The sequence below is a fragment of the Calidris pugnax genome, unplaced genomic scaffold (assembly GCF_001431845.1).
Source record: "Calidris pugnax isolate Ruff unplaced genomic scaffold, ASM143184v1 scaffold102, whole genome shotgun sequence".
NCBI classification, from domain to species: Eukaryota; Metazoa; Chordata; class Aves; order Charadriiformes; family Scolopacidae; genus Calidris; species Calidris pugnax.
In genome coordinates this window covers 352,267-379,806 of record NW_015090846.1, presented here as the reverse complement: position 1 = coordinate 379,806, position 27,540 = coordinate 352,267, and the positions used below count along the sequence as shown (strand labels likewise).

Below are 27,540 nucleotides of genomic sequence, written 5' to 3'. Positions count from 1 at the left end.
CTGGGCACAGGCTTCGCACATCACCTACCTGCCAAATCCCAGCTGGGAGAGAGGGGGGTGGACACAGCAAAATAGTTAAATAAATAAATAAAACGTACTGTACCACAGAAAGACACCCTGGAAGGATACAAAGACCGGATACACTCGCTTCATGCAGTTAAATAATGAGTCCATTTTGGTGCAAGACCACAGAAAGACACCCTGGAAGGATACAAAGACAGACCGGATACGCTGGCTTCATGCAGTTAAATGAGTCAATTTTGGTGCAAACAAGAGATCAACCACCGACAGGGTAAGTGCCTCCACAAAAGCCTCTTCCCTGGCCTGAAGGCTCCAGCCATCGGCTTCTCTGGCTCTGCTCCCAACACAGGAGCAAACCCCAGTCCCAGAGAGACCAACACAGTCACCGGTGCAAAACACAGAGACTTTAATTAAAACCACAATGTGGGAGGAGGTGTGGGAATGCTGCTTCAGACATGGAGCACCCCTGGGTGCTGCTACGTGTGTGGACCCACCAGGAGAGGGGCAGAGCCCCGAGAACCAGTGATGGACGCCGGTGGGAGTTGGAGGAAGGCAAGCAGCCGCCACGTGACAAGGGCACATCCCAAGCGTGCTGGTAAGATTCAAACAAGAATTAGCTGCTTAAAAGTCCAAAAAATCCCTAGTGGGACAGACGTGCAGACTCAGGCAAGCAAGAAACACCGAGCTCTACGGAAGCCTCTTCCCACCTCCTCGGCAGGTCCCAAGCCCAGGGACACCATTCCCAGGGAGCAGTGGCTGCAGCTGCAGGGGAAGGAAGCACCTCCCCACCCTTTTTTGATGCTGTATTTCCCATTCTTGGTGCGTCCCTCCCATGCATGGACGTTGACATTTCCACCCATCCTTTTGCATGGAAGCCCCACTCCATTAGAGGACCAGGAGAGATGCATTCCCAACCCTTGGAAAACCACAGGCTTTAGCTCAGCCATTGCCAGCCAGATGTTGCACAGCCATTTAAAGCACGGTGACAGTTGCCAAAAGCCACACAACAAACACAAGGGGACACAAGCCTGGGGTCTCCGTTCCAGGCACTGGCTGCTCCACCGGAGATGGACTCATCAAGTCCCAACAAGGAGACAGATCTCCAGCACCGTTCCCGGAGTGGATCCGTTAGGAAAGCCAAGACAAAACACATGTCCCATTTAGGAGTAAAACAAGACTTAACTCCAGTCTTCCATTTTCATTTAAAATGCAAGTTTATAGAGTTGTTTCAGGCAGGTCAAAAGATCCTTGCTCGCTCCTGCCCAGGGCCACGCCAGAGCAGACAGGACAGTAGCAGCACTGGAAAGCTCTGCTTTAGCTCTGCAGACACCTGGGGTTTCACCGCCTCTTAAATTTAGACTCTTTTCTTGCTCTCCCTCCCCTGAGTGCCTGTGAGATCCTTTACAAGAGGGAGGGAGTAGGTCTGGCAAAAAGAAAATTGGAAAAAAATTCACAAACTGGCTTGCTGTTTGTTTGTTTGTTTTTCCTTTCCCCCAACAGTAAAGCAGCGCAGCAGCAGAAGCCAAGCAGCCTGCCTGGGGGCAGCCCCATTGCCCCCTCCGTGGTCTGCAGGAGTGCCAGAGCAAGGACCCCTGCTGCCCCCGACCCCCAGCAAACACCAGATCAGAGCCCTCTCCCTCCCCACACCCAGCCTGGGAACCCCAAGAAGAAACATTCCCTCTCCAGCTGCAAAGTTGTGGACCACCTTGGTCAAGACCCGTGGCCACAACCGCTCATCTCAAACCCAGCCCCAGCCGTTCCTGCCCTGGTGATGCTGCTGGCATGAGCCCATGTCCCCATCCACCTATTTGCCTTCAAGACACCACTGCTGGTGGCACTGGAAGCATGGTCCCTCTGCCCAAGGTCCAGCACAGAAACACCAGCAGGGAATGACAAAGGGAAAGAGCTTTCTCCAGGTATAACCCGCTGTCCTGGGCTATTTATGCTTTTTGTTTCCAGCGCAGGTATATAAATGCAGGTAAAGCTGCATGCTTGCCCCCCCATGCTGCTTTTGCTCCGGGGATGCCTCCCTAAAAGAGCTGGGGAACATGCTGCTTTGTGGGGAAACCCCTTTGCTATGGGGCTGCCGCTACAATTTATGACCAAGCAGTAGCAATCACGGTCACCTCGTGCCACCGAGGCCAGCCCAGCCCCAGGGCAGCAAAGCACGGAGGAGGAAACGGGGTGTGCAGAGGGCAAGTTGGACCCAGAGATGAATGTGTGTGAACATGTGAGGTTTTGTGCCCGTTAAGAGGGAGCCTGAGCAGGCACCGCTCAAGCAGTGTCTTTGCATAGCTGTTCCCACAGAGCCGGGTCCCTCTGGGGACCTTGTCTCCGGCTCCAGAGCCAGCTCAGACCCCCACAGCCCAGAAGGTTCCCAGCTTCACCCGAGAGAAGAAGCAGTGGTGGGAAAGGAAGACCCAGGGAACCTTGCAGAAGAGATGGAAGGAGGAGGGAGCGGGGTTTTCCTTACCCAGAATAGGGGAGAGATGGCACCCTGCGCTTCCAGAAACCCACAGGCCTTCCCTACAACTTCCTCTACCCATTTCAGACCCCCGGCGCAAGCAGAGGTGGCTGCCTACAGGCACGTGCAGGCTCACACCTCACCCCTCGCAGTGGTTTCCCAAACCAAACAGCAACAGGAAACTTCAATGAAATTCAAAAGGGAAATTACAGTTACCACTGCCCAACACATAACACACGTGCCTTCCTCCCCTCCACACCCCCTTCCTCCCGGGGAAGGGAAAGCAGAGGAGCCTTCGCTGCAAGGCAGCCCCTACTCAAACCCCATTGACATGCCCGGAGCTGTAACAGGGCAGTCGTGCTGCCCGTGGACGCAGCAGAGAGGAGAAGCACAGCCCCAGCGTGGTCGCTGGCGAGACATCCCCGAGCTGGGGACGCGCAGGAGGAGCCGCTGCAGGTCCCGTCTCCCGTGCAAGGCCGGCGAGTGCTTTGGATCCGTGGTTGCCGATGAGGATGTGCAGGAATGAATGGGCTGTGTCTAACGGGCAAGGTGATGAGGAGGGGGTGAGGGGAGGAGGAAGAGCGTCGCGCTGTGCCTCCGCTGCCTCGACTCTCCTCCCGCGGCCTCCTTAGGACGTCACAGGCTGGATGGGGAGCAGGCTGCCGAACTTAAAGTGCTGGATCACAGGAAACTTCTCCAGGCACTGCAGGAGGGGAGATAAAAGAGAGGTGAATTCAGGAGACATTTCCACCTTACGCATGCAACCAGAGCTACATCCTGCCTCCGGGGCCGGGAGGCAGCCAGCTCGGGGCCACTCAACTCAGCTACAGGCAGAGGGATCAGTCCCACATCTCCCCTCAACATTCCTGTCAGGGTCCTCAGGCCAGAAACACTTCATAACCCCATCCTCTTCCCTTCAGCCAGAGCCTTTTTGCTTGCTGAAATTCAGGCCTGGAGCAGGAGCAAAAGAGGTGTGTTTATGTCAGCAGCTTTCTCTCTCACCACATCTCCTTGCTCGAGCTGGTTTCTTTGAAGAGCTTCACCCTACAAACACTTTGAGAACTGCACAAACCCCCCGGGGAAGAGACTCCCTCCCCAGAACGGTGCCTACGCTCTGGGTTCAAGGCACCATCTTACATCTGCAAGGCACTGCCTGAACTGCTCCAGGTTCTCAAGTCTTTGACAGACAAGCACCAGTGATTTTGTTGCCATAGTTTATGGCCTGATCCTGTTCCCAACAATCCCTCACCCCTGAAGTTCCCACCCCCAATTGCAGACTAATAGGGAGAATGTGGATCACAGATCAGTCATATACATCCCCTACAAGGCAGCTTAGCTCAGAGCTGCTTCCTCCAGGCTCTGCACAGGGAGAGCTGGGCTGTGAGGGCACAGCTCCTTCTGCCCACCATCCCACCAGGGCAGGAAGGTCAGTGACTGTGGTCAATAACCACGTCAAAGTTTGCCAGCACTCGCCCAGCAGAGCCACTCAGAGCTCTGGGTTTTTTGAGTCATTGCAGATTCCAACTGCCCAAAACTCACAGAGAGCACGGAGCAGACTCACCTCCAGACACACAGACCTCAGCAGTACGTGAGCACCAACCCAGCAGCTGCATCTACACTAACATCACCCAGGGTAGTTGTGCTAAACAAGGGCCATAGACCACCTCACTGTGCTGCAACAGGGACTCATTTACCAGCGGGCATGGCTAGTGAGATGGTGGCCACCTCCTCGCTGCAGGCAGAAGGGCAAGTTCTTCCCTCCCTAGACAGCACAATATGAAGAGGAGAAAAGAAAGCCAAGTGCCCTGTGTCTTGGGAGGACAGCCCTTCCCCTGTGCCCAGCTGAGGCATGGGTCTGCTGATGGTGGACTCATTCTACAGGAGATGAGAAGTACATACAACCAAAGCCCAGTAGCTATCAACCAACAGGAGTCCATCTAGTCCCAGCAACTCCTTAGCACAAACAGCATCTGCTCAGAGCCGGGGTGGACAGGACGCTGTGCCAGGCAGGTCCCCAGCTCTCCATGAGCTGCAGAGCCATCAGCAGGAGGGTGTCAAAGCCACTCTGGCTCCTGCCTGCAACCAGCAGCCTCCCAGGCAGATCTTGAGGACAAGACGTATGGCTTGCTCCTCCAGGGACTTCTTCGAAGCACAGTTCCCTCCTACCAAAGGGAGGCAAGAGCCATGTTGTAGTTCTAGCTCTCCTTTTCACAGGAAGGAGCTTTGTGCCCTCTATGGGGCTGAGCTGAACCCACTGCAGCTGGGGAGATCCCAGCTCTGGGGATGGGGAGAAAGTGGTGTGCTGCAGACAGCTCTTCACCCCAAGGCAGGCAGCCTGCCCTCGTGCTGTCATCATGGGCAAGCAGGAGGATTTGTGCTCAGGAGCCCGGGGCTACAGTAATCCCTTTGGAGCCAGAGGTCAGGCAACTGGTTCCAGCACAACCAAACTGCTCACAAGCACATTGGAGCAAAAACAAGTGTGGAGGTGGTGGAAGTACAGCACGGCTGTATCCGCTCCTGGGGAAAAATAGCCACACAGAAAACCACAAGCCTTCATGGCAAGTCACCAAGGAGAAATAAGTCCTGTGACCATTAGGGCACTTCACCTTCAAAGCTTCCTAATGCTCAGAGCTTCTGCCATCTCCCAGCACAACCACTTCGACAAACCCTCAGAGGAAGCAGTGCCGGATAACAGTGACGTGAGGGAAGAACAGAGAGAAATGAATATTGGAGATGTTGACAGCTAGAAATGTCAGCCCAACCAGCTCCAAGGAGTTCCACAGAAGACCAGACTGGTTTCAGCTCTGGATGAAGAGAGCTCACCACCCGTGGGAAGAACGGGTATCCATTCCACTTAACACATCATCAACCCAAGAAGAGGGAAACTGAGAAACTTTTCCTCCTCTATCCAGCAGGACTAGCACAAATTTACTGGATTATTAGAGATGCCAAAAGACAGGACCCTCCTTACACCACATGTGAGTGAAAGTGATGTAGCCAACACCAGTTCAGTGGAGGGGACAGGCTTATATTCTTCTTGCCACCATCTTCATCACGCTGAAGGTCTGCTTGGGACTCAACTGGGGAGTGGATTCATGCATCAAGTTCAACCTTTAAAGATGGAACTGGGACTAGATTAGTTACAATGGAAAGTATTTCCCGACTGACTGCAGCAGAGAAAGAAAGGTCAGGAGACACAAAAGCAGGCTCAGGGGAAAAACATCAAGGCTGATGCTTTAACCACACTCTATTCTGTCGACTTCTTCACTCGCCTTTGATGGAGAGAATAAGAAAAGCCCTTGCACTTCCAAGCGAACACGTCTTCACCCATTATATTTATATTATAAATAGACACATTTGAGATTTCATAAACACACAGAGCCGAAGACATTGTCTTCAGCCTACTGCCCATCCACAGACTCTGCAGCAAGCACCCTGGAGTGCCTGGATCCAGACCAGAGCTCCCAACCACACGGATGCACCTGAGCTTTCTGTTGGCTGTTAAAAGTCATCTCACAGAGGGGACAGAGAAGAGATAAAGCACCCAGAACGCTTTTTAAATGAACCGGGTCTGGGGATTGCCCTATTCCTACCAAGTGAGAGCAGGGTGTGAGTGTGATCTCTCCTGGTCTGCTTCCAGCAAGTGACCCCTTTGCCCTGCTGCTGCCTCCACTCAAAACCTGGTCACAGCCAGCACCGCCCGGCAGCGAGCGCTTCTCAGCCACCCCCAGACGTGTTAAGGAGCTGGAGCCTCCATCCAAGTGTCCGATTTCACCTGATCTAATTGCAATGAGTGATGAGAGGGGCAGGGAAAAGGGAGGGGGGAAAAAAGAAGGAAAACTTACTCTCAACCAGTCAGACAGAAAGCAACACCACAACCCCAAACCTTCCCTCTCCTTACTATCACACGCTCTGAGCTTTGCCACAGAAGCTGCCTGCCTTGAGGTGGATGAAGACCCATCTCAGCACTTGGGGGCTGCTGGCTCATTTATCTTCTGCTAATGTTGGCAGTGCCTAATTGGGGAAAGACCACAAGGGTGAAGGCAACGCAGTTGGGAACATCAAGCAGAAACTTGCTTTGGGAGCCAGCAGCAAACAGACAAGATCTTCAGCAGTGGCTGTGGGTGCCAAGCCTGAAACACCCAGAAGGATTCAGTTTTCAAAGGATGAAGCTTCAGCAACTTCTGAACATGGTGTCATTCCCAGAAAGATCAGTCAAAGAGTCTAGCTGCAAATGTTGGTAAAACCTGCATGGCCAGGCACATCATAAGTGAAAGCTCTGCCCAGCCACACTGCCATGTCCATCTCTCATCTCCCAAGCCAGGCAGGAACCAGCTGAGCCAGCAGCAGGGTGGGAGACTCCCCACAGCAGATGTAAAAAACCAGTGAGGATTCCCCAGCAGGAATCCCCCCTCTCCTCTGCCCATCCAGGTGAACACAGGCACCATGCAGTGAGAGGAGAAGACATTGCTGCATGAGCACCATGTACTTAGGAATAGTCTTTTAAGATCTACAAATGTTCTGCGAGGGAAAAACTAAATTTAAAGTGCTTTGGTTGACTCAATGTTTTCTACACCTTAGTCTAAATTTGTGTCCTTACTCTTCCTAGCAGATTTTGCATTCCCCCCTCGACACAGCTACATCTCTAGATATTTCTAGAGACCCACCAGTCCTGGATCTGGCATTTCCACACAGAATGTCATCTGCTATTCAAAATAGACCAAGGCCTCCAGAAAAGACCATGTCTTGGGTACACCTAAAAGAGCCAGAGAATCTTCCAATCTCTAGAGCAGCAGGCTGCGCTGTCCTCAGCAGGCCAAGTGGATCTGTCAGCACATGGTGGCCCCAAGACATCAGTGGACATGCAAGTTGCACCCTGGGCACATCAGTGCCAAGCTCCTCCAGCAGAACTCATGGTGCATGAGGTGGAAGCAATCATATGGCACATGTGGGGCAACAGACAGGAGTGCCAAACAGCATGGGGCACGAGGGGTGCCAGGGGAACAGTGTGGGAAGGAGCTGGTCCAAAGGAAAGAAAGGAGCAAGGCAGGGCTGCCAAGGCAGCAGCAGACCATGCTCAGGCTCCAGGTTTTAGGGGACTCACATTTCACTTTAACAGCACTCCCAAGGTTGGGGTCTTCCCTCCAGCCCCTCCTTCCAGCCTCTCCAGACCCCCCAGCTTTCACACCAGAGGCTCCAGCTCAGGGTTTCCCAGCAAGCAGCATCTCAAACCCCCACGACAGAGCTGAGCTTCGAGCGGGGGCAGTCGCAGAGGGGCAGCCCAAGGGCACCCCTCCAAGGAGCAACCAGCAGAGGGGGGTCGACCCCCAGCCCCGCTTGCTTCTCCTCTTTGGAGGCCGGGAGGAAAGCTGAGCTGGGGGCGGAAGGAGCCAGCGGGCCTGGGAGTGACACCTCACAGATTAGAGAGGTATGTGGCCTGGAACCTAAACACAGGATGTGCAGTGCAGAGGAAGGGCTGGGGGAGGGAGCAGGCTGAATTCGGCACAGTTAACCCCTTTGTGCGCTGGGCCTGAGCAGAGCTGCCCACCAACCTCCGCTCTATGTCCTCAGCGTGGCAGGGACCACAGGGTACAGGATTAACTCCTCCAAGCCCCATCGGTCTCCCCGGGCGCACCACAGAGCTGTACTGTGCTCTGCCATCCCTGCTCCTCCAACAGTGAGTCCCTGCAGAGCCAGCACGGTCCCATCCTTCCCAGCAAGGGATGCCGCCTGTCGGCCGTTCCCTCCGGAGGCCCAGATGTGGCGGTTCCTGTCCTGCTTCCTCAAGCTCAGGGTTAGCTTGAGCAGGAAGGAGAGATAAGGGAGAGCCAAAACTGCCTGGTTCCCCGGGTCAGGGTTTGCCAGGAAAGCCTGCTGGGGCAGGGCCAGCAGAGTCCCAGTGAATGGAGGGCTGCCAAGCCGGGGAGGTAGCTGTGGCCTTGCCGGTCCAGGATACTGCACAGAAGGGACTCGTAGCAAGGGGAGATCGGTAAAAAGCATTCAGCCTACTCTGGGGTTCTTGAAACATGGGATGAGGATTTAAACTAAGTCTCCTCCAGCTGGAAAAATATCAGTGAGGGGACCAGAAGGACGAGCAGATCAAGACATTGACTCCAATTTGGAAACCTGCACCTTGTGCTATGGGAAGAAATGGCCAAAGTCATGTCAAGGAATGGCCATCTTGGGATTGGTTTTGGGGCAGACGCTAGGCGTGTAGAAGCCCCTTTCTAGCCAGCTGAACCTGAACTGCCAAGGGCTCCCCAACCACATTTAGCATGGGGTGGCAACTGGCTGTGATGGGCCCTCACACCAAGGAGCAGCAGAAGAGAAGAGCTGAGCCATGGTGAAGTGGAAGGGAGGAGGTGTGTGGCCAAGCAGCCTCCCCCTGCCCTGGATGCTCACCTCTGCCTTGTACATGCGGATGAGGCCCTGGTTGACCTTGGACCAGGAGGGCACGGCGCTGATGTTCCAGAGCTGGTTGGAGTGCTCGGCAAAGGGGCCCGTCTTCATCTGAAAAAGACCCGAGAGCAGGGCTGAGGGAGCAGGGCCAGCCAGGAAGCTCATGCACCAGCAGTGACTCACGCTCACACTCTCTCCAAGCAAACATTCCCACCAAGCCCTGTGACCCACGCACCAGCCACCTCACTGCGCCTTCCCTCCCTCCCTCTATGCTCCCTCCCGCTGCGGCCACATCACATGAAGCCGTGGCGATCCAGCTCCCCCTTTCCCTGATAAAATTAAGCCTTTTCCTGCCACGCTTTCCTAATCAGACCTCCCTCCACACACCTCCCTTTTAATGACTGCGTTTAAAAAGCCCCACGTAAGTCCCGTTCTCTCCCCCAGTAGAGCTTGGCTCAACGCTGTTCCTATTCTACCCAGAAACCTCCCAGTGCAGCACTGCTGGGCTTTCCAAGAAAATGACTCATTCCCCATTCAGATCAACAACAAGCAGCAGCGACAACCGCCGCTGCCTTCCCTGAATAGAGGGCAGTGCAGGTTGGCAGCAGCTCCGGTGTCCGCAGCCCACTCCACACCTGGCTCTAGCAGAGGAGGGCTCTGGAGGAGGCAGGAGCAGAGGGGACACGCTCCAGTCCCACTCTCCAAACCAGCTCTGGAGCTGCGAGTTGCTAGCTTGCAGCAGATGCTTTACATTTTTTAATTTTATTTTTTTTTTTATACTCCAGTGCTTCTCCTCCCAGGGCGAGGGGTTCGGAGGAGGGAGGGCAGGGGGGAAGCTGCAATCAGGGACAGTTTCATGTAGATTCCCTGGGTAGTTGTCTCTCCTTCTCCTCCGCGAACAAAAACAGACCCTCAGGGAGAAAAAGAAATACAACGCCGCCACTCTGCCTGAGCGAAGTTCCCATGACATCAGAAACCACAAGGCCGAAGCTCACGCTAAAAAGGAGCGTGGGGAGAGAGGAATCTCTTGGACTCTCGTTCTCGACTCAGGGCTCGAACAACTAACCCCTTCCCTCCACGCACGCACGCACAGGCCTGGAGCGAGGGTGGGAAAAGAGCCTCCAAAACCACCTCTCTGCCAACTGTAAAAGCAAGGAAAGCTGATCAATCTGCTTTAGGAAATTGCTGCTGCCCTTCAGCAAGGTCTGCGTGGCACCAGCCTGCAGTAGAGAAAGAAAAAAAGAGAGGGAAAGAGGGAGAGGGAACCCAAAAAACCCCACTGCTTTGGAGCTGAGCTTCAAACCTCCTGGAACACTGGGGGAAGCGGGTCTGTGGTTCTGCCCGCTGCCAGGAGAGCACAGACACATCCCCGCTTCCCCTCGGTGGTTCTGTGAGCTGGGGGATGACGGATGAGCTGCTCAGCCCTTCCCGCTTTCCTTGCGGATACAAGATGAAACACACAGACACACACAAAGCATGACGTTACCCGACAGAGCCGGCGCGTGAAGCGTGAGGATTTTGGCACCCAAGTTAAAGGAGGACGGGGAGCTCAGCGCCAAGCGGGTCGCTCAAAGCATCCCCCCCCCTCCCCTCCACAGGGGAGATTCGGCTGCGTGCGTTTGGACGCCAAACCTTCCTCCAGCATCGTTGCCCTTCGCAGGGGCACAGCTTGCATCAGCCACCACCATCACACTTTGCTTCTCCCCCTTTCCTGAGCCGGAGTGATTGTGCCGGAGGCAAATGTGGCTCATGCCTGGCACAGTCACCACCACGGCCCTGCTCACCCTGGGCACCCGGCGAGGGATGGTTTGGCTACGGCTTCAAACTGGGGAGGGAAAAATAAGGGGGACGAGGGGAAAACAAAACAAAAACAAAAAAATCATCTCCTTCCAGCCACAAAGGGCGAAGAGGGAGAGCTGAGGGGGGGGAGAGCGAGAGGCGGCGAGCGCGCTGCAGTCCCGCAGTGACCCCAGGGGAACGGAGTGAGTCAGAGCAGCCATATTGAGCAGGAAATTACTCACAGACGCGGCGTTCCTGCCTCTCGGTTCCCAAGAGAATCGGCCTTTTGTAAATGGTTCCTCTGTCAGTGCCGGGGGGAGGGGGACGGCTGAGGCCGTGCTTTCCTGTCAGCTCCTTCCCTTCCAGCAGAAACCCGAGCCCTCCCTTCCCAAACCTCCAAATTTAGAAGCCAGATTGAAGCTGAAATTCCTGCTGCCTGCCCTGGGCCCTCAGAGGAGCATCTGGGCGATCGTAGTGATCCACCATAACAGTCAGGGTGTACCTAACACCTCACTTCTGCACAAACACACATAGCCCTGCCATCGCTGCCATCCGCAGCCCCTAGAGATGCTCCCAAACCCTCCTCATCCTCACATTTTCAGGTACCACACACCCTCTTGGCAAGCAAGGCGGCAGCGGGGGGACAGCTGGAGTCCCAGCCGGCTCCATCAACCTCACCCTACTCAAGAACTGCATGTTTGGGTCCAAAACCACCCCACAGATTGCCCAACAGCAGGCCGGCTTACGCAAGGCTCGCTGCCGTGCCTGTGCAGGGCGGTGCTGCTGTGAGGAGAACGCCTCAGCGGGTTCAGCCTGGACATCATCTCCCTGCTACTTTAAGAGGTTTAAATAGACACAAGGCAAACACCACAACAGCTTACACTCACATCCCTGAAACGTCACCCGGGGGCTGAAAAAAAAATAAATATCTGCTCAAGAGAATATTCTCTCGGTTGAAAGAAAACAACCTGCCTGGGTTGTAGCTGGCTGAAACAAAACCTGCTCTCGTGGTGGTAAGACGTACCCAAGCCACTATGGGAACTGTTGCGGCGTTTGCTACGTGTTTAGCACCTTTAAAGGAGAGCTGTTCTCAGCTGACAAGCTCAGAAGAAAGTAATATCGTTCATTTGTTAAAGACTTTAATCCCTTCTATCTTTCTCCCTGCTATTTTGTTTTGTTGTTGATTGCGTTTGGAGGCACTCGAGGCTGTCTCAGCCCCCCCTAGCGGCAGTAACAGCCTTCCCAGGCATTTGGGAGAGAAAAAAACCCCAAATTTTAAAAGTAGACTCTTTAAAAAATAAAAATAAACAGTGCTTGCATGAAGATGGATTAAAAATGCCACGCGTTTGATAATCCAGGTTGTTGCCATCCCTTAGTGCCTCACGCCAGGAGGGCCCGAGAGGAGGGCTCCCTGCCACCAGGTGGCACTGAGGAACCCAGCAGAAATCCTGAATTCTGATTCTGGGGGGAAAAAACTGAAATCACTTATTTTAAAAGCCTGCTAAAAAGCTAAGTTTCTGCAGGAAAAGCAGAGTGACCCGAAGAAGCAGGGTGGTGCTGTGTATTTTAAACTTTACACGTCAGCTGTGCAGTGCAGAATTTTCTGCTGTGTCAAGAGATGTTTTTCTGTTTTATGTTTTTAACAAGTTAGTACATTGTCTGGATATTACAGAGGCCCAAGTTACAATAAATCTTAAGAGCATCTTGGCTCCTGCTTTCCTGTCCTCAACCTGATCTCTTCCGCCAGCACCTCTTTACTACCCATGGCATGATTTAACTCTGCATTAAGGGTTAAACCCCGTGAGGTGCTAAGTACCAACCAACTCTACTAGATTCAGCAGTACTTGACACAGCATCTCCCGGGGTTTGGGCCAAAGGCTTCTATGAAAATTTCCAAGATGAAAGGCTAAGTTCATATTCTGTAACCTCCCTTCTCATCTAATCACTAAATTAGAGAGGCGGAGGGGATGGGGGGGTGGGAAGAGAACAGAACAAAGGGGAACAACCACACTCTGTCCTTCAAAATTAATCCCATCAACTCTCTCTTGCCAGAGACAAGAAATCCCTCACCACAACAGAGCCTGTGGTTCTTGCTCTCACTGCCCAGACCGTGCTGCAAGGGGTGGGTGGCAGGAACACGGCCAGGTCATCGCCTGCAGCAGAGGGCAGAAAGCCATGAGCTCCTTCATGAGAAATACCACACGCAGCTGGCAGCACGCTGAGTATCACCAGTCCCTCACCCAAGGACCACAGAGTGCTTGAGCAGAAACATGGTCCTGATAGCATGGTCAGCAGGGTGAAGCTCAGCACCATCTCTGCCCTGGATGGCTTGAAAATAAGGAGCGTTTAATGGGCAAATCTTTTGGTAGGATCTGGAGGAGACCAAGCAGCACAGAGCTTTGGGAGCCTGCCCTAAGCAAGGGGAGGCCCAGGGCCTGCTAAGCAGCACCAACGGCTGGAGGGGAGGGAGGTTATCTTGGCAAGCCCAGCCGGTCTGCAGCTCCTACTTCATCTTCCTAGCACACTTGCAGGCACCAATCTTCTCTATCCAAGTTCCCACTGACAGATCCAAGTGATGATCCCAGGTTATTTGTTTGCTCTTGTTAAAGTTCCCTTTAACTGCAATGCACAGCCCATCTAGCTTAATTATACTTTCCTCTCAACATCCCTGTCTCAACTCATTCAAGGAGAGCACCTCAGACATGCAACAACAGTTCATCCACACACTTCCACAAGAACAAACAAACAAAGGAGGAAGAGAAAACCTCAGCCAGAGCCAAGTATCTAATGTCAAGAGAACTTCCCCGTGGGACAAACCTTCCAGTCCTCACCTCTGTAATGAAGAGGATGCACTCCAGGAACATGAAGTCCTTATGGTTTTCGTTTACCACCTTCTCATCAACAAAATGTCGAGGCTCCAGATTTGGATGGTCTAAAAAAGAGTAAGAGACAATAGGAAGTAGCCTGTATGGCAGCCCCATTCTAAAACCACGTTCAATCAGGTCTTGTCCTGCCCCTCTTCCACAAGAAACACGATCCTCCCATCAGAGCTCTTCAGAAGTCAGCACAGAGCTGCTCCCTTCCATCTCAACTCCCACTCCAATGCCTCAGCAGTGAGAGCACCTGGTAAACTCCCCAGGGCAGAAAATGTGTTTTCTACCACCAAAAACAAGACCCTCCTTTTAAAAAGCTTGTAGTCACTGCAATAAAGACAGATGTACTGTACAAGGAAGCCTTCCATCTCCCAACCTAAGCAGCTAGCTTTATTTGGAAAGCTGAGGGAAAAAAAAAAAGCCCCAAGCAAACTCTTCTGCCGTATCATACACAAATTTGACATATTTGTATTTAAAAGTCAGTCCCAAGCCCCTTCATCTTTGTAACCTAGACAGACAGGGCAGGGGGCAGGCTGGGACATGAGAAGATTTTTATTAGTACCTATCAGCTGGGAACTGCCCCATATGAAAGGTAGAAATTGGAAGTCATCCAAGCCCCACACGCCCTGGCTGCCAGCAGGTTCCATCCTGTAGGTCTTCTGAAGTTTTCGCATCACTTCAAGGTACCTGAGACCCAAGAGAGAAGGAAGGGTTAAGGCAAGGCCTTCTTCTGTCTTCATTGACTTACATGAGGACAAGAACAACCAGTTTGGAGGTCACAACTTTATCACTTGCAAGCAGGACCCCCTCACAGTACGTTCAGCTCCTTTGCCACAGAAAGCAGCCTAGTGGTACGTATAGTAGCAAATACCAGCATCTTTTAGAAATTAACAAATTCACTAAGAAATCAAGTGGTAGGGGTTTATTTTATCTGCAGTGTCCTATGTTTGTGCAGATCTTTCCCCACCTCAACTGTTATTTGAAAACATTGACACTTTGCTCTCCTTCAACAACTTCCAAAAAAGCTCAGAAAGCTTTCCACCTTAGAACAACCGCTACTTGCACTTTTCAGGTGGAAGATTAAAGCTGGAAGAACTATCAAAGGAAATTGTTTCCATGCCACCAAACAGTGACCGAGCTGGGATTAGATCTCTGGACTCCAAACCCACATTCCACCAGTTTCTTCACTACCAACTCTACCTCCTGGGCTGGAAACACATCCAGAAGAGCAGTGGAGGCCTGCCAGTTTCATTGATTTATTTTTATTTTTTTAATGCCTGAAGAGATGTTAGATCCTCTGATCAGATATTCCTGTCTATCACAAAGCACAGAGCTTCACCCACATACCTCTGCAGAGCTCAATATCTTGTGTTCAACTAAAGTAACCTTCCAGAAAGACACCCAGTCTCTAACAGACAAGGTGCTGTCATCCCTTTCGGAGACCGATGCAACGGGTCACTGTACAGTTCATTAAACAGTACAACTGCCTCCTAATTTTCTCTACGTTTGTCTTCAGTTTTCCCACTCTACCCTTCTTCCCTAGGCCAGCAAGCCCTTCAGCACTCACACTCTCTAATTACGTACACACCTCTGTCAATTTGTTCATCTCAGACCCCAGCAGGAGGCTCTTCTTACAATTTCTTACTCCCAAAAGGGTGCAGATGAATGAAAGAAAGGGGGTACAATCAGCCCAGACAACAGGAGGAGTCTGGTGTACAGAACAGACAGTAGCATCTCACACATCTCAGGCAGCTGGAAGTGGACACTGTCAGATCTGCCCCCAAACAGCCCAATGCTTCTGGCCCTTCTCCTTCCATGACCTCACCTGTTAAATACTTTAAAGACGATGGCCATCTGGTCATCCACTCTGAGCACACCGATTTTGCAGAGGCAGCAGAGAAAGGCTGCAAACGCAGCTTCGTGCCCTAGAGTGAAAGAAGATGAAGAGATGTGACACTGGTGTCTCCAGTCCCCAGGACAAGCTTCCTGTAGGCACCTCAACAGCTCTTCAACAATCACAGCAGTGATTTCACACAGTCCCATCTCAAGAGCCCCAACCCTATTGTCCCTATTAATGCCTTGAGCTGACAATATTTTATCCCTACGCAGCACCCACCTAAAGTATACCTTCTACACACCCATAAGGTGATTATTAACTTGGAGAAGAAGTAAGTTCTTGAGGAAAAACAGCTCCAACACTGGATGTGCTGGGAGCAAGGCAGGGCCTTTCCCAGGAGCTTGGCACAGCAGGGGAAGTGGAGCACTGCAGAGTCATCTGCTTGAGGGATGTGAGAGAACCTCACATCTGCAAGTAAACAGATTTCCTCCTGTTTCAAAAATATCTCTGTGTCGAAAGGATGCAGATCCCATGACACTGCTGGGAACAGTCCATCCCAGACGGACAGTACCGGGATCTCAGGCTGAGCCTCTGCAGCTTGCTTTCCAGCTTACAGCATGGAAAAGAAACAACCAGCAAACCCATAAATATCTTTTAGTGGAAGGGACCAAGAAGAAGGGAGAGTACAAGACCAGCAGCTCTCCACTGTGAAGTGCAGCTCCCAGTGTAGGAACAAGGTGCACCAATGGTCTGTCCTGGGACACAGGGAGCAGAGGAAAGGCTGAATTTCTTTGCCCAGGCTGACAAAACCCCAGCCAGCAGATCCCTTTCCGAAGACAACATCTCCCCCTGGTGCCAGCGAGCTGCAGCTCTCCTGGAAAGCACTGCACAGACACCAGCTCTTCATCCTTTTATCCACATCCTCCTCTTCCTCTGCCTGCCCAGGTCCAAAGTCGTGTTTCCTTGCGCTCACAGTGTCCTGCTCTCCTGTCTTTTGGCAAGGACACTCTCCTCAGCTCACTCATCCTCCAGAGAGAGGAACAGAGCACACATGAGTCTGGATTTAAGTCTATGTGAAGCCAGCGCAGCTACTCCAACCTGCAATTCAGTGTCTCCTTAGGTGCAAAATGCTTCTCCTTTCAGATTTCAAAGTCCCTCTGTAAGCACTTATGTCACTTCTAGGGAGCACCAGACCTCAAGCCACCTCCCACTGAACACAAACTTGGTTCCAACTCTAGTTCCAATTTAACCCATTATATTCTGTCCCTCTAAACTGCCTATTGCAGCTCAGCAGGCGCAGGACTGCAGATTTCAAAGTTCCTCTGTAAGCACTTATGTCACTTCTAGGGAGCACCAGACCTCAAGCCACCTCCCACTGAACACAAACTTGGTTCCAACTCTAGCTCCAATTTAAGCCTGTTCCTCTAATCTGCCTATTGCAGATCAGCAGGCGCAGGACTGTGGTACATGGTAAAGCAGCTCCTATAGCTTATCCCCAATGGGCTTGCACAGCTGAGCTCCCATTTCATCAGATGAGACACAAAAAGGGTGTCACAGCTCTAGCACAGCCCTGCTGCCAGCCCCAGCTCTCTCAGTCATAGCCCATGCTGGACAAAGGGGTGAGGAAGCCCTAGAAGCACCAAGCTGGCACTAAAAGAAAGTGGCAATAACATATTTATTTAAATAAATAGCACCAGGCTCCAACGGGTCACTTCCCAAGGAAGTCAAGCCTCAAACAGCATGTGTGCCCAGGTACCTGTGCCATAGTCAATGCGGGTGGAGTTCCCCACAGATTCCTTCAGGTACACGGCCACTTCTGGTGCAGCGTCAGCCAAATGCTTGGGAATCACTGTTGCCACCAACTTTTCTGCTTCCTGAAAGACACAAAAGGCTCCCTCAAGTGAGTGCGGACCTGTCACAGTTCCCAGGAGCAAATCACCCTCTGCTCAGACACTGCTGCAGAGGGAGAACTGCAATGGTGCACTCCTACAATGGCCAGAGCCAGCATGAGAGGAGCAAATTCTCCCGTTGAAAGAGTCACCTCCAGAGATGGTGTAATTCAGGGAAAGCTTGGCCTGACACTTATTCAGGCCACACATATCCTGTAGGAAAAGAAACCTTCACCATCCAAGTACATCAGCCCAGTTCCCCACTGGGTCATCTCCACTAGCACTAACAGAGCAGCAGACCTGTGTGTGCTCACTGCTGCTGGGACTGCACCTGTGCCACCACCCAGCAGAGCAAGTGCTCTGAGCTGAGGGAACCCGAGGAGTTTGACAACCTTCCTCTGGTTTTGCGTGCCACCCATCAGCTGGCAGACACAGTGAGCCGTTACAAAGCAAAGGAGTTCCTTGGGTTTGGATGGTCCTCATGGGCTCATCCAGGGCTTGGAGACCCAGCCAAGAGCATTCATATGGACTACACGCTCTCATAAGAGAAGACAGCACCAGATCAGGAGTAAGTGGTGTGTATCAAGAGGTGGATCCTTCACAGCTTACCTGAGCAATTCCTCATAGGCTGCTTGGCTGCCACACAATGACGGAGCCGTTCTGCTACCCCTGCTGGGCACCCTGCCCTTCTGAAGGAGCTTCATGTAACACTACACATGACAGACATGCTCACCTGGTCTAGTTTGGCGTACCAGGTCCTGAAGGCTTTGTTCCCAAAGCGAGAAGGTTGATCCACTGGCGGGGTTTCATCAATCCATCTGTCAAGGGTGTTCAGAAGAGCCACCAGCTTTTCAATGGGCTACAGAGACAAAGAAGATGAGGGGTCACAATGATATAAAACAGAGCAGTCCCTCAGGCTCTGACACCTCATCTTCACCCTGGATTGGAGTTGTTAAAGCCCCCACTATCCTTCCCGAGGGTGGCAAGCGGGGATGGGATGTGCCAACCCTCCCCGAAATGCAAAAGGGCTCAGATCAGTCCAGTACAAAGCCCAGCCTGAGGCAGGTTCTCCAGTCGCCCACACAGCTTTCCACGAGCTGCAACAGCACTATGCTCTAAAACCTCTGGGAGAAGAGCTACAGCAGGCTGCTTGCTGTAGGGCATACAGGGCTGAGAAGCAGGGAAGTCGTACACAATTCAGGGATCTCCAACATAAAACTCAGGTTCTGAGTCTTGAGGGTCCTGCATCCCCCACAGGATACAGCACAGCACTTGTCATATATCCTCACCAGTGGCTGGTGATGTGATTCAGAAGCCCTTCTCAAGGCCTCTAATCCTTGTCCTGAAGTGTCTCTTAGGAGCCAGGATTAGCAGCGATGGTGTTAGCAGTTGTACAGCACCCAGAGCAGCAGGGCCTAAGCACAAGTCAACCTTCTCAGCATGATTCCTAGTGCTTCAAACTCATACCAGCCAGACTGGTATCCACTACACATGGCAAAATACAACCTACCCAAAATACAGGGGAAGAGGCAGCCTGATTTGCCCACCAGTGGTCTCATCAGAGCAAGCATGAGAAGCTCCTGGCTCTCAGACAAAACCAAACAATGCTGATGGGAAGACAAATGCAACAGCAAGACAACAGAGCCATCTTTCTTACACCCAGTGCTGGAAGGAGAACATGAGGAAGCTGTGTAGGATGCACGAAAGTGACTGGAGGGGGCACTGCCATGGCCATGAAGGAAAAGAAGAGGTGCAACAGGCGACACAGCACGCTGTCTCAAGCTGTACCGTTAGGACCAGGGCTGGGTGCTCCTCCCTGCTTTCCCCATACAGCTGGGGAACGGCTACACCCCACACACCGAAAGGCAGCACTTTAAGCAGCTCCAAACAGTTTTAGGAGGCTCTGGTGACAACTGGTCTGTTGTCCAGAGGCTCTGGGATTCTCCTTATCCGACTCCAAACAGCCGGAGAGCCGCCAGCCGCCACAGCAGCTGGCCAGGCCCCGGGCAATGTAGGTTCCTCTGTCTCGAGAGGGGATTCCTCCTTCAAGGGGACAAAGAGGACAGCAGAAGCAGCGGCTGGTTTGACTTTGCTGGAGGCATCGACCGTGTGAAGCCGGCTGGTCTCCTGGGCTGTGGTTCAATTCTTCACATCGCCTGCCGGGAGGACGAGGAAACAGCCGAGCCCAGCAAGTTTCTAGCCCTTGAAGTGCCACTCGAAGGGGGTGGGTGGGTGGAAAGACAGGCATGGCAGAGCCGTGCTGCAGCTGAGCCAGCTGTGGATCGCTCCCCGTGCCCTCCACTCCCAGGAGGAAGGGTCTCATGGCAGACACAGCCTCCTACAAACAGCAGCTTCTCAGGAGCCAACAAGATGGTGGGACCAGCCAGCGGGAAGTGGGATCAGGCAGGGGAGAGATCCACCCACCCCGCAGGACCTTGACACTTGGCCACTGAGCCAGGCCAGAGGCTGGGATAGAGGACAAGACCTGAGCACACCAGCAACACAAAAGACCCAAATGCCAAGGGACAGAGGAGCCCAGAAGCTCTGGGTGCCCTGGTGAGTCTGCAAGCTGGAGCCACTAACGGGCCAGTGCCCCAGATTCACATGGACCGAGGCAGCGCGACCCTCTCTGCTTCAGCTCCCCAAAATGTTGCAGAAACCCAGCGTCTCGCCACTGCACCAGGCAAGCTTTGGACTCAGCTCTACTCCTTCCTGGCTATTGCATTCCCCTCCAATTAAGCAACAGCGTCCCCAGCACCGGGTTGCATTAAATAATTAAATCGTGCTGGTGATTTATCCGCCGGCACCAGCAGCTCATTACGAGCAGCTACCGTATTTCAAACCCCTCTCAGCGAGCACTCAGTGCTGCTTGGATAAATGGCTGGCAAGGACCAGCTCCTTCCCCCTCCCCAGCTCTGCCCGCAGGCCTTGGGGAGCTCCAGAGTCAAACCTCCCCTTCCCCACTCGCTTGCTTTAAAGGGATTAAAAAGCCCAGCCCCACTGAACACGGGAGAGCAGGACCCAGCTGCTGGCTCAGCCATGCCAATAAATAATTAAAGAGATGCGGCTCGTTTTGGGCTCAAGGCCCTTTGAAAAAGGGGTTACTAAAAGAAGCAGCTTCCCATTGTCCAGCAGAGGAAACTTGTGCATCCAGGGCTGACCCCAGCAGGGGAGAAGGAGGGGAAAAGCAGAGCTTACGGGAACACAACCATCAGCACCACTGCAGCCTTGTTTTGCCTGGCTGGGTTTTTAAGCTCTATTTTTGCTTTACCTTTCCAGTGATCAAAGCAAGGGCAGCCTCCCCCCTGCTCTCCTTGCTTTTCTGGTTGTGCTGATTTTGCATCCCCTTGACCCTGAGTCTGCCACGGGTCCCAAAGGCAAACCACAGAGCCTCCTACAGAGCAGAGACCTGTCAGCATCTCTCAAGAGCAGGGGCCAAGCAGACGGAGGTGCTGAGAAGGCATCACAGCAGCCAGAGCTGCCCGTGGGGACCAAGCCTGCCCCTGTGGGCTCCTCAAGCCCTGTGGGAGGAGGGGAGCTGCTAAACCCAGGGCATTTGCTGCTTCTCCCACTTATCTCCTGGAACTAGACCAAGCTACGAGGCTGGCCAACTGCCCCCAATGCAGCGAACTGCTGGAAGAGATGGTCTGCTCCTCACATGGCCAAAATTAACCTCCTCCTTGCTGCACTGCTCCTCTGATCAAAGTCACAGCTTTGAAACACTGCTCCAGGCTGCAGCCCCAGCAGTCGCTGCACAGATCCCCACGTGAAAAGCGCTCCCTCCAGGAGGAGGAGGCAGGTCACAGCCTATCAGTCATACAACCTTGTGCCAGACAGAGTGTCTACGCCAGAGTCCTAAACAACAGCTCAGCTATCACTACTTGTCAGATGCCTCCAGCAAAACCCCAGACAGCTCCATGCAATTTTTCTGTAAGAGCAGAGCAAGCTCAGCAAGTCTCAGAAGGGGCTCAGCCCCCAAAGGATCCAGCTTTTGCTCCAGCAGACAGTTTGGTATTGACACACGCTACTCTGGAAACCATTAAGCTGTCTCTTTCAAAGCACAGCAGACCATACTTTCTTCTTTTTTCTTTCTTTTTTTTTTTTTTTTTTTTTTTTTTTTTCTCCATGGCAAAGCAATACCAGTAAGTCATGGAGAGGATACACATTCAGCAGAAAGGATTCCAGGAGGTCATTTGCCAAAGGCAGGCGTCCCCAGCATTTGATCAGGGAGGAAGATGGGACAGCACAAAAGCACATCAGCAGCAGGTACAGGAAAAGGAGAAGAAAGCAGAGCAGAGATGCAAGCAGAGGCCACAAGGGGCTGAGCCTTTAAAAGCACAGATAAGCAGTTTGATCTACAAACGAACCCGCGTGAACAGGCAACCTCATCAACAAGGCAACCCTGGGGATGCTCCACCTGTGCCTCAAGTCACAGGCTCCTGCTCTCCTGAGTGCCAGGGGAATGAGACACGGTCCCTGCCACTTCCCAAGCAGGATCATCTCTCTTGTTTGTCACATGGACTGCAGATGGAAAACCATCAGCTGCACGGATACAGCCCTGATACAGCTTTTCCTAGAGAGCTGACAGCTCAAAGGGGGTGGCGGAAGAGGATTTTTTTTTTTTCCCCTCTTTGTTTTGCTCATTTTTAATGCTTTGTTTCCCTAGAACTGCTCTGTGAATGGTTGGGAATGAGCAAGATCACGACAAAGGCAAAACTCAAAGGTGAAATGCAAACAGCGGAAAGCAAGAGCAGCATTTGACAGCAGTTTCTACTGAATTGAAGGAACAAAAGGTGGACACAAAGCCTGTTAGGGAGGGACTCATTATCCCTGATCCCCCCCATGAACTACAAGCAAGTTTGTCATTCACACACTGGCTCCTAGAAGGGAAGGCTGAACTTTACATGCCTGCTTCAAACATAAATGACTAGGTTAAAGATCATCGTAGGCTGCCTTCCCACAGCAGAATGAAGCTATAAACACACACACAGGGCCCAGTCTGCTTCCTATTCTGCCAAGATCTTTCCAGACTATTCCCAGCTTTCTTGCATAGCCATGATAAGTTGGAATAAGTTGGAACAGTAAAAATGTGCCCAAGAACCTCCTTGTTACAATGCAGAACAAGGGAAGGGGATCCAGTGCGCAGCACAGAAGTGAAGCTGGTGAACAGGCACCAAAACTGGCCACAGCAGCAAACAGAGATGGGTGAGAGTCACATTAATGCAAGGGGAAAAATAGGTCCTTCCTCCTTAACACCTGGGAATGGGCAATCCTGCCCCACAGGCTAAAAATACTTCCCCAGCCCAGCCCTCCTGCGTGCTTCACAGCCCTCTCTAGCCCTCAGCACAGCCCTTGGTGAGGCAGGTCACCTCAATGACATGCCTTGAGCTCACACGCTGTCATACCAGACCTTGCAGAGCTCAGCTGTACCATGGGCAGAGAAGATCAGTGCTGTTAACACAGCCTGAGCACCAAGGAAGCCCAGGGACAGGGAGACAAGTGACTTGCCCAAGCTCCCACAAAAAGGCCAGTGGGAGAACAGGAACAGTACACACATCTCAGCCTTTTGCCTGCAACCAGGAGGGAATACCACATCTTCAAAACACCACTGGTTGAAGCCAGACTGTGAAAACAGGGTCAAAACATATCCTTTCTGCATCCTCCTTCTCACTACCAGTTCCTGCCCACATGTAATTTGCTTGACTTCCCATCCAGCCAGCACACACACAGCCTCTGCATCCTGGGGGGAGGACTGCAGGCTGACATTTGCACCCCCAAGCATAACCCAACCACGTTTATTCTCCCTGGCACCCAGGTAAGCTGCCAACTCGTTCCTCACCTAGGAAGTATCCACCATAGAGCCAAAAAAATATGAAGGCAGAAAAGGAGAAACAAAGGGTTCCAAACTCTTCTCCTACCTCTGAAATTTTGTATTCGCAGGTCAGCTTCTTGCCTCTGACACCTTCATTCAGAGTGAGGATGAAGCCCATGTAATCTGCGTATGCCTGCAAACACACCCGAGAGAGCAGGGTGTCAGTGAATACCCACGGACCGTTTGGAAAAGCAACATGGCACGGGAGCGCTCCTGCACTCCCAGGGAACCTTTCCCAACCCTGCTTTCTTGGAGACACCCAGGGAACAGGGCTTGCTGAGTGGCTACTGCTATTTTTGGCAGACCTCAGAGGCAGATGGCGATTGCACTAAGAACTCTGCATCGCTGTAAAAATTACCGAGAGAAGAATACTAAAAAAGCTCACACTGCCCCCAAAATCCTTCCCTCAAAGTCCCTGCCTCATATCAGGTCATATTTAAACTCCTTGGCTGTGCAGAGTCTCAGCTGTGCCCAGACATCCTGCTCTGCACTGCTTCTCCCAGACCTGCGTCATTATCACCCACTTCCCCCTTCTATTTTTCTCCCATCCTCATGCAGGATGGAGAAATGGGAGAGAGCCCAGGCTCCTCACCACTCTTCTCTTTAAATTTGCTGGTTTTGAAGCATCATATCCAGTGCAGCTCCACAGCTCTAAGTCTTTGAAACCACCAGACCAGCACACTGCCACCACTGCCTCCTTGGGCGCCTCTTGCACAGAAATCCTGAGCAGAAGCAAGTCCTGGAGACTTAACAAAGGCAGCTGCACCCAGAAGTTTGCTTGAGACCTGACTATAACTTAAGCTTCTCTTAAGACATCACAGATCAGTCATCAAGCAAGAACTTGCTCCTAAAAGGTGGGACGAGTCTGGGCTGACACACCAATCCCTCAAAGGCAGAGAGGAGAGAACCTGCCTGTTCCACCAGCTCCACACATACTGTAAACAAAAATTACCCAGGAAATTGAAGGCCTTGGCTCTGGAGCCCTTTCCAGTACAGCAAGGTGGGAAGGCCCCAAGGAACCAACCCAGCCTGATGCTATTAGAGGGCCAGGCAGCAGGACCATGTTCACACTAAGTTCAAACAGCACTGGGTAAATCCAGTTTTGATATAATGTACAGGCTAAGTAGGATGAAATAGTTACCAGCTTCTTGTCTAGCTTGTTGGGAAGGAGCAGTAATAATTTTTTAGCATCTCTGGGCTCTCCCTGGCTCACTCGTTTGTCAGAGCATTTGGCTGCCAGACTCCACACCTCACTGCCAAGTCGTTTTCCTACAAACAGGCAGTGACTCTTCTGCTTTAAAACACAAATCAATTAATTTCCCATTACTTGCCCAAACCTGTTTACCTCGTGGCTGTTCCCAGACCAGACCTGGCTGCCACTGAAGCATAATAAGCACTTACCAGTTTTCCCTGACCCCAGAGCCATACCTGAGAGCGCTTCCACTTGGCCATGTCGGACACCATGTTTATCTCCTTTTTGGGGATCATGAAGTTCTGCTGGAGGGGAGGAACCACCTCCTCAGAGGTGCCTGGGAGATGAAAAAAAGAGGTAAAATAGAGGCAGTGGAGAAGAAGAAATCCTCTGTCTTCCTTTCTTAGAAATCAGCATTCATTTCTCAGGAGACAGAAAGCAAACAAATCCATCCCAGCTTGTGCCATTATCTCACCAAACAATATCCTCTCAATCCCCAGATAACACACTCCTAAGGGCACTGCAAGGCTTCAGCAAGTGGCATTATGTTTGTTTTCACCACTAAAGATGCATTTCCCATCCAGACAGAGAGGCTGGTGCAGGAGCTAATAAAGGCAATGTCCAGCTAGTTTAATTATTTCTCTCGAGTGAAGACAGGCCTCAGGTCACACTGAAGCACTGAGGTCTCCTAACAAACTACCTGAGCCTTGTTTTTAGGGTGTTAAGCCTGAACTGCATTCCTCCAAAAAGGACAACTCCTGCAAAGACAACTCAATAGATGGCAGTCCAGAGCTGCAGCCCTCTGTCCAGGCTTGGAGGATGGCGGGACACAGTCTCTTCCAGGTGGAAGCTATGAAGATCATTTAATTCTAAAGCACTCTCAGAGGCCAGGATGTAATGTTTAACACAAACACAAATTGTTAATCATCAGATCAAGCTCTTCCTTCGGGCATCTGAAGCAAGGACCCAGCCCTGCAGTAAGGGTCACTCCTTCCCCACTCTCCAGAGCTCTGCAGAGCCAGGAACACTCCACAAGGTTAGAGGTAATTCATATTATGCTCCTATAAGTGTGACTTATAATAGCAAGAGGCAGTGCAGCAGACCACTGTTACAGAAACTGGGTGCTAACGTGAATTTATGAATTTTGTTAGAGTCACCCAGTCCTCTTTTTAATCCTAGAAAATCTGAAGGCATTTGTTCAGCACCAGCCACTCTGACAACACTTCAGCAACTACTCTCCACGCTACAACCAGCTCAGGCACTGGCTCCCTGACATACACACCAAACTCCAACTACTTAAAATATTATTAGCTGCATTTACATAGAAAATACTACCCAGAAGCATCAGCAGCCTTTTCTGCAACAGAGCAGTGCTGTCTGGTAGGCGGATGAGGGAAAAAGGAATCCAAAGTCCCAGGAACCACGCAGAGTCTGCTATAGAGTTGTCAAGCTCAGAAAGTCATTTAACTTCTCTGCCTTTCAAGTTCCCTATCTACAGAACAAACGCGGTCTCGTCACCCGCCTCGGGTGTTACAGTGTTTGGTTCATTCCCCTGCATAAAGTTACAGTAAAACTCCCGGGTACAAGGATGAGAGGAACAGCACACAAGGAATTTAAATGAAAGGCACGCATGCCTCTCTCCTGGAAATTCAGCACACAAGTCTCAACAACTAGCACCACGATGACAGACCCCAGAGCAGGGGTGCAAGAAGGCAAACACCAATTTGTCCATTAATACCCACAACACATAAAGGCCAGGGATGTGGCCAGGGCAGTGTCCTGACAGAGGGGTCCAGATGTTTGCCCAACCTCTGTCTTGTCACACAACTTGTTTCATCTCTTTGCATTTGTTTCTCTGCCACCACCACTTCTGATGTGCACTTTGTGCATTTCCTTGTGGGGAGGAGATCACAGATAAGCAAAGAAGGAAACAGAGCAAGGTCTGCAGGGGTTGTAATATTATTAAATGTATATATTAAGCAAAAGTCCAAAACTAATGATGCGATGGAGACAGGAGCAGAACGGGTCTGTTTTATGATGAGAAGTGACTTTGACAAAGGAGACACTCTCGTGGGGTGGGGAGGGGGAATCAAACTCAGCCAAGAGATGGACTCTCCACACCAGCAAACACCACCCATTTCAGCAAAGGGAAACGGAGTCACAGAAAATGGGCACAGGCAATAGAGCCCCCTGACTCCGGCTGCTCCAGCCACAGCCCAAACCCTGCTCCCTTTGCCCCCGGGGCGCACAGGAGGGACCCGCAGACCCTATCAGCCCTCAGGGGAAAGAGGTTCCCCCTGCCCCATCCTGTCCCCCATCCCCTGCTGGGGGTACAGCCCCCGCGGGACCCCCCATCTCCGCCGCCCGGGGGTGCCCAGGCCCCAGCCCCACCGGCAGCTCCCGGCCCCGCAGGCCTCAGCCGGGAGCAGGGCCGGGTGGCCGATAGTGCCGGGGCCTCCCTGCCCCACCCGGCCGAGGGTCGGGGGCCTCCAGGGCCCCTTCGTAACCTCAGCAAAACCTCTTCCCTCCTCACCCTCAACACAGGCCCGGGCGGTCGCTGCCGGCGCCCTCCCGCCGGCGCCGGCCCCAGGACCCCCGTGCAGCGTGAGGCTCCCCAGAACACCCCGACCCTAAAGACGCCCCTCACGGGCCCCGAGCGCAGCCCCCAGCCTAGAAGGCCCCCGGAGCCGCCCCGGCCGCCCCTCACCTGCCGGCCGCTCGCTCTCTGCCATCTTCCCGGAGCCCGGCCACCGCCGCCACCACCCCTCACCTCTCACCTCCGGACACGCCGAAGCCGCCGGCGGCCATCTTTGAGCAGGGCACGCCGCCCGCCCCTGTCGCTCCCGGGGCTGTCAGCCGGTGGCGTGGCCCCTCCCGGCCACCGTCGCCGCCATGTTTGTGTGGGGCACGGCCTCCCTTGGCCACACGGGGCGGCCATGTTTGTGTGGGGCGCTGCGGCGCCGTGAGGAGTGGGTGTGCGCGGGGAGGGGAGAGAAGACACCCTTCGGAGGGCAGGAGGAGCCTCCTCACCAACTCCCGGAGCAGGCAGCTGACAGAGAAGCCGCATCCCTGCTCTGACACCGGCCGCAACGCTCCCCCCCCCACAGCGAGACCCTGCCCTTCCTCAAGATGGCGGCGCGGGCTTCGCCCCGCTCCAAGATGGCGTCCGGGCGGCCCCGCCCCCTGGCGGCTGAGGGGGGCGGCGGGGCGGCGG

General features: G+C 52.8%; 2 protein-coding genes across 2 annotated transcripts in view; one reads left to right on the top strand and one right to left on the bottom strand.

The window, feature by feature from the left end:
* Positions 1 to 406: 406 nt before the first annotated feature.
* On the bottom strand, positions 407 to 27,085 carry PPP2R4 (protein phosphatase 2A regulatory subunit 4). The gene is made up of 10 exons (XM_014942977.1): positions 27,034 to 27,085; positions 24,563 to 24,663; positions 23,181 to 23,267; positions 17,996 to 18,121; positions 17,130 to 17,247; positions 15,362 to 15,461; positions 14,099 to 14,223; positions 13,495 to 13,595; positions 8,888 to 8,995; positions 407 to 3,188 (listed from the first exon to the last, which is right to left on the bottom strand). Exons 1-10 carry the CDS (start codon positions 27,056 to 27,058, stop codon positions 3,114 to 3,116), a joined length of 966 nt encoding a protein of 321 aa, XP_014798463.1. The 5' UTR covers positions 27,059 to 27,085; the 3' UTR covers positions 407 to 3,113.
* A 370-nt stretch (positions 27,086 to 27,455) lies between these two features.
* LOC106888565 (carnitine O-acetyltransferase-like) overlaps positions 27,456 to 27,540 on the top strand; it is a 12,354-nt gene continuing 12,269 nt past the window's right edge. The window contains exon 1 of the mRNA XM_014942862.1: positions 27,456 to 27,540. This exon is cut by the window's right edge and continues 61 nt beyond it. Coding sequence (XP_014798348.1) covers positions 27,456 to 27,540 — 85 coding nt within the window.

What these genes read in the sequence shown, in the direction of transcription:
- PPP2R4 (XM_014942977.1), bottom strand. Translation starts at nt 27,058, where the DNA reads ATGGCAGAGAGCGAGCGGCCGGCAG. An exon ending in CCAAGTGGAAGCGCTCTCAG is followed by an intron (nt 23,268 to 24,562) that starts GTATGGCTCTGG and finishes GTGTGTTTGCAG; the next exon opens with GCATACGCAGATTACATGGG. An exon ending in CCGCATTGACTATGGCACAG is followed by an intron (nt 15,462 to 17,129) that starts GTACCTGGGCAC and finishes CTTTCACTCTAG; the next exon opens with GGCACGAAGCTGCGTTTGCA.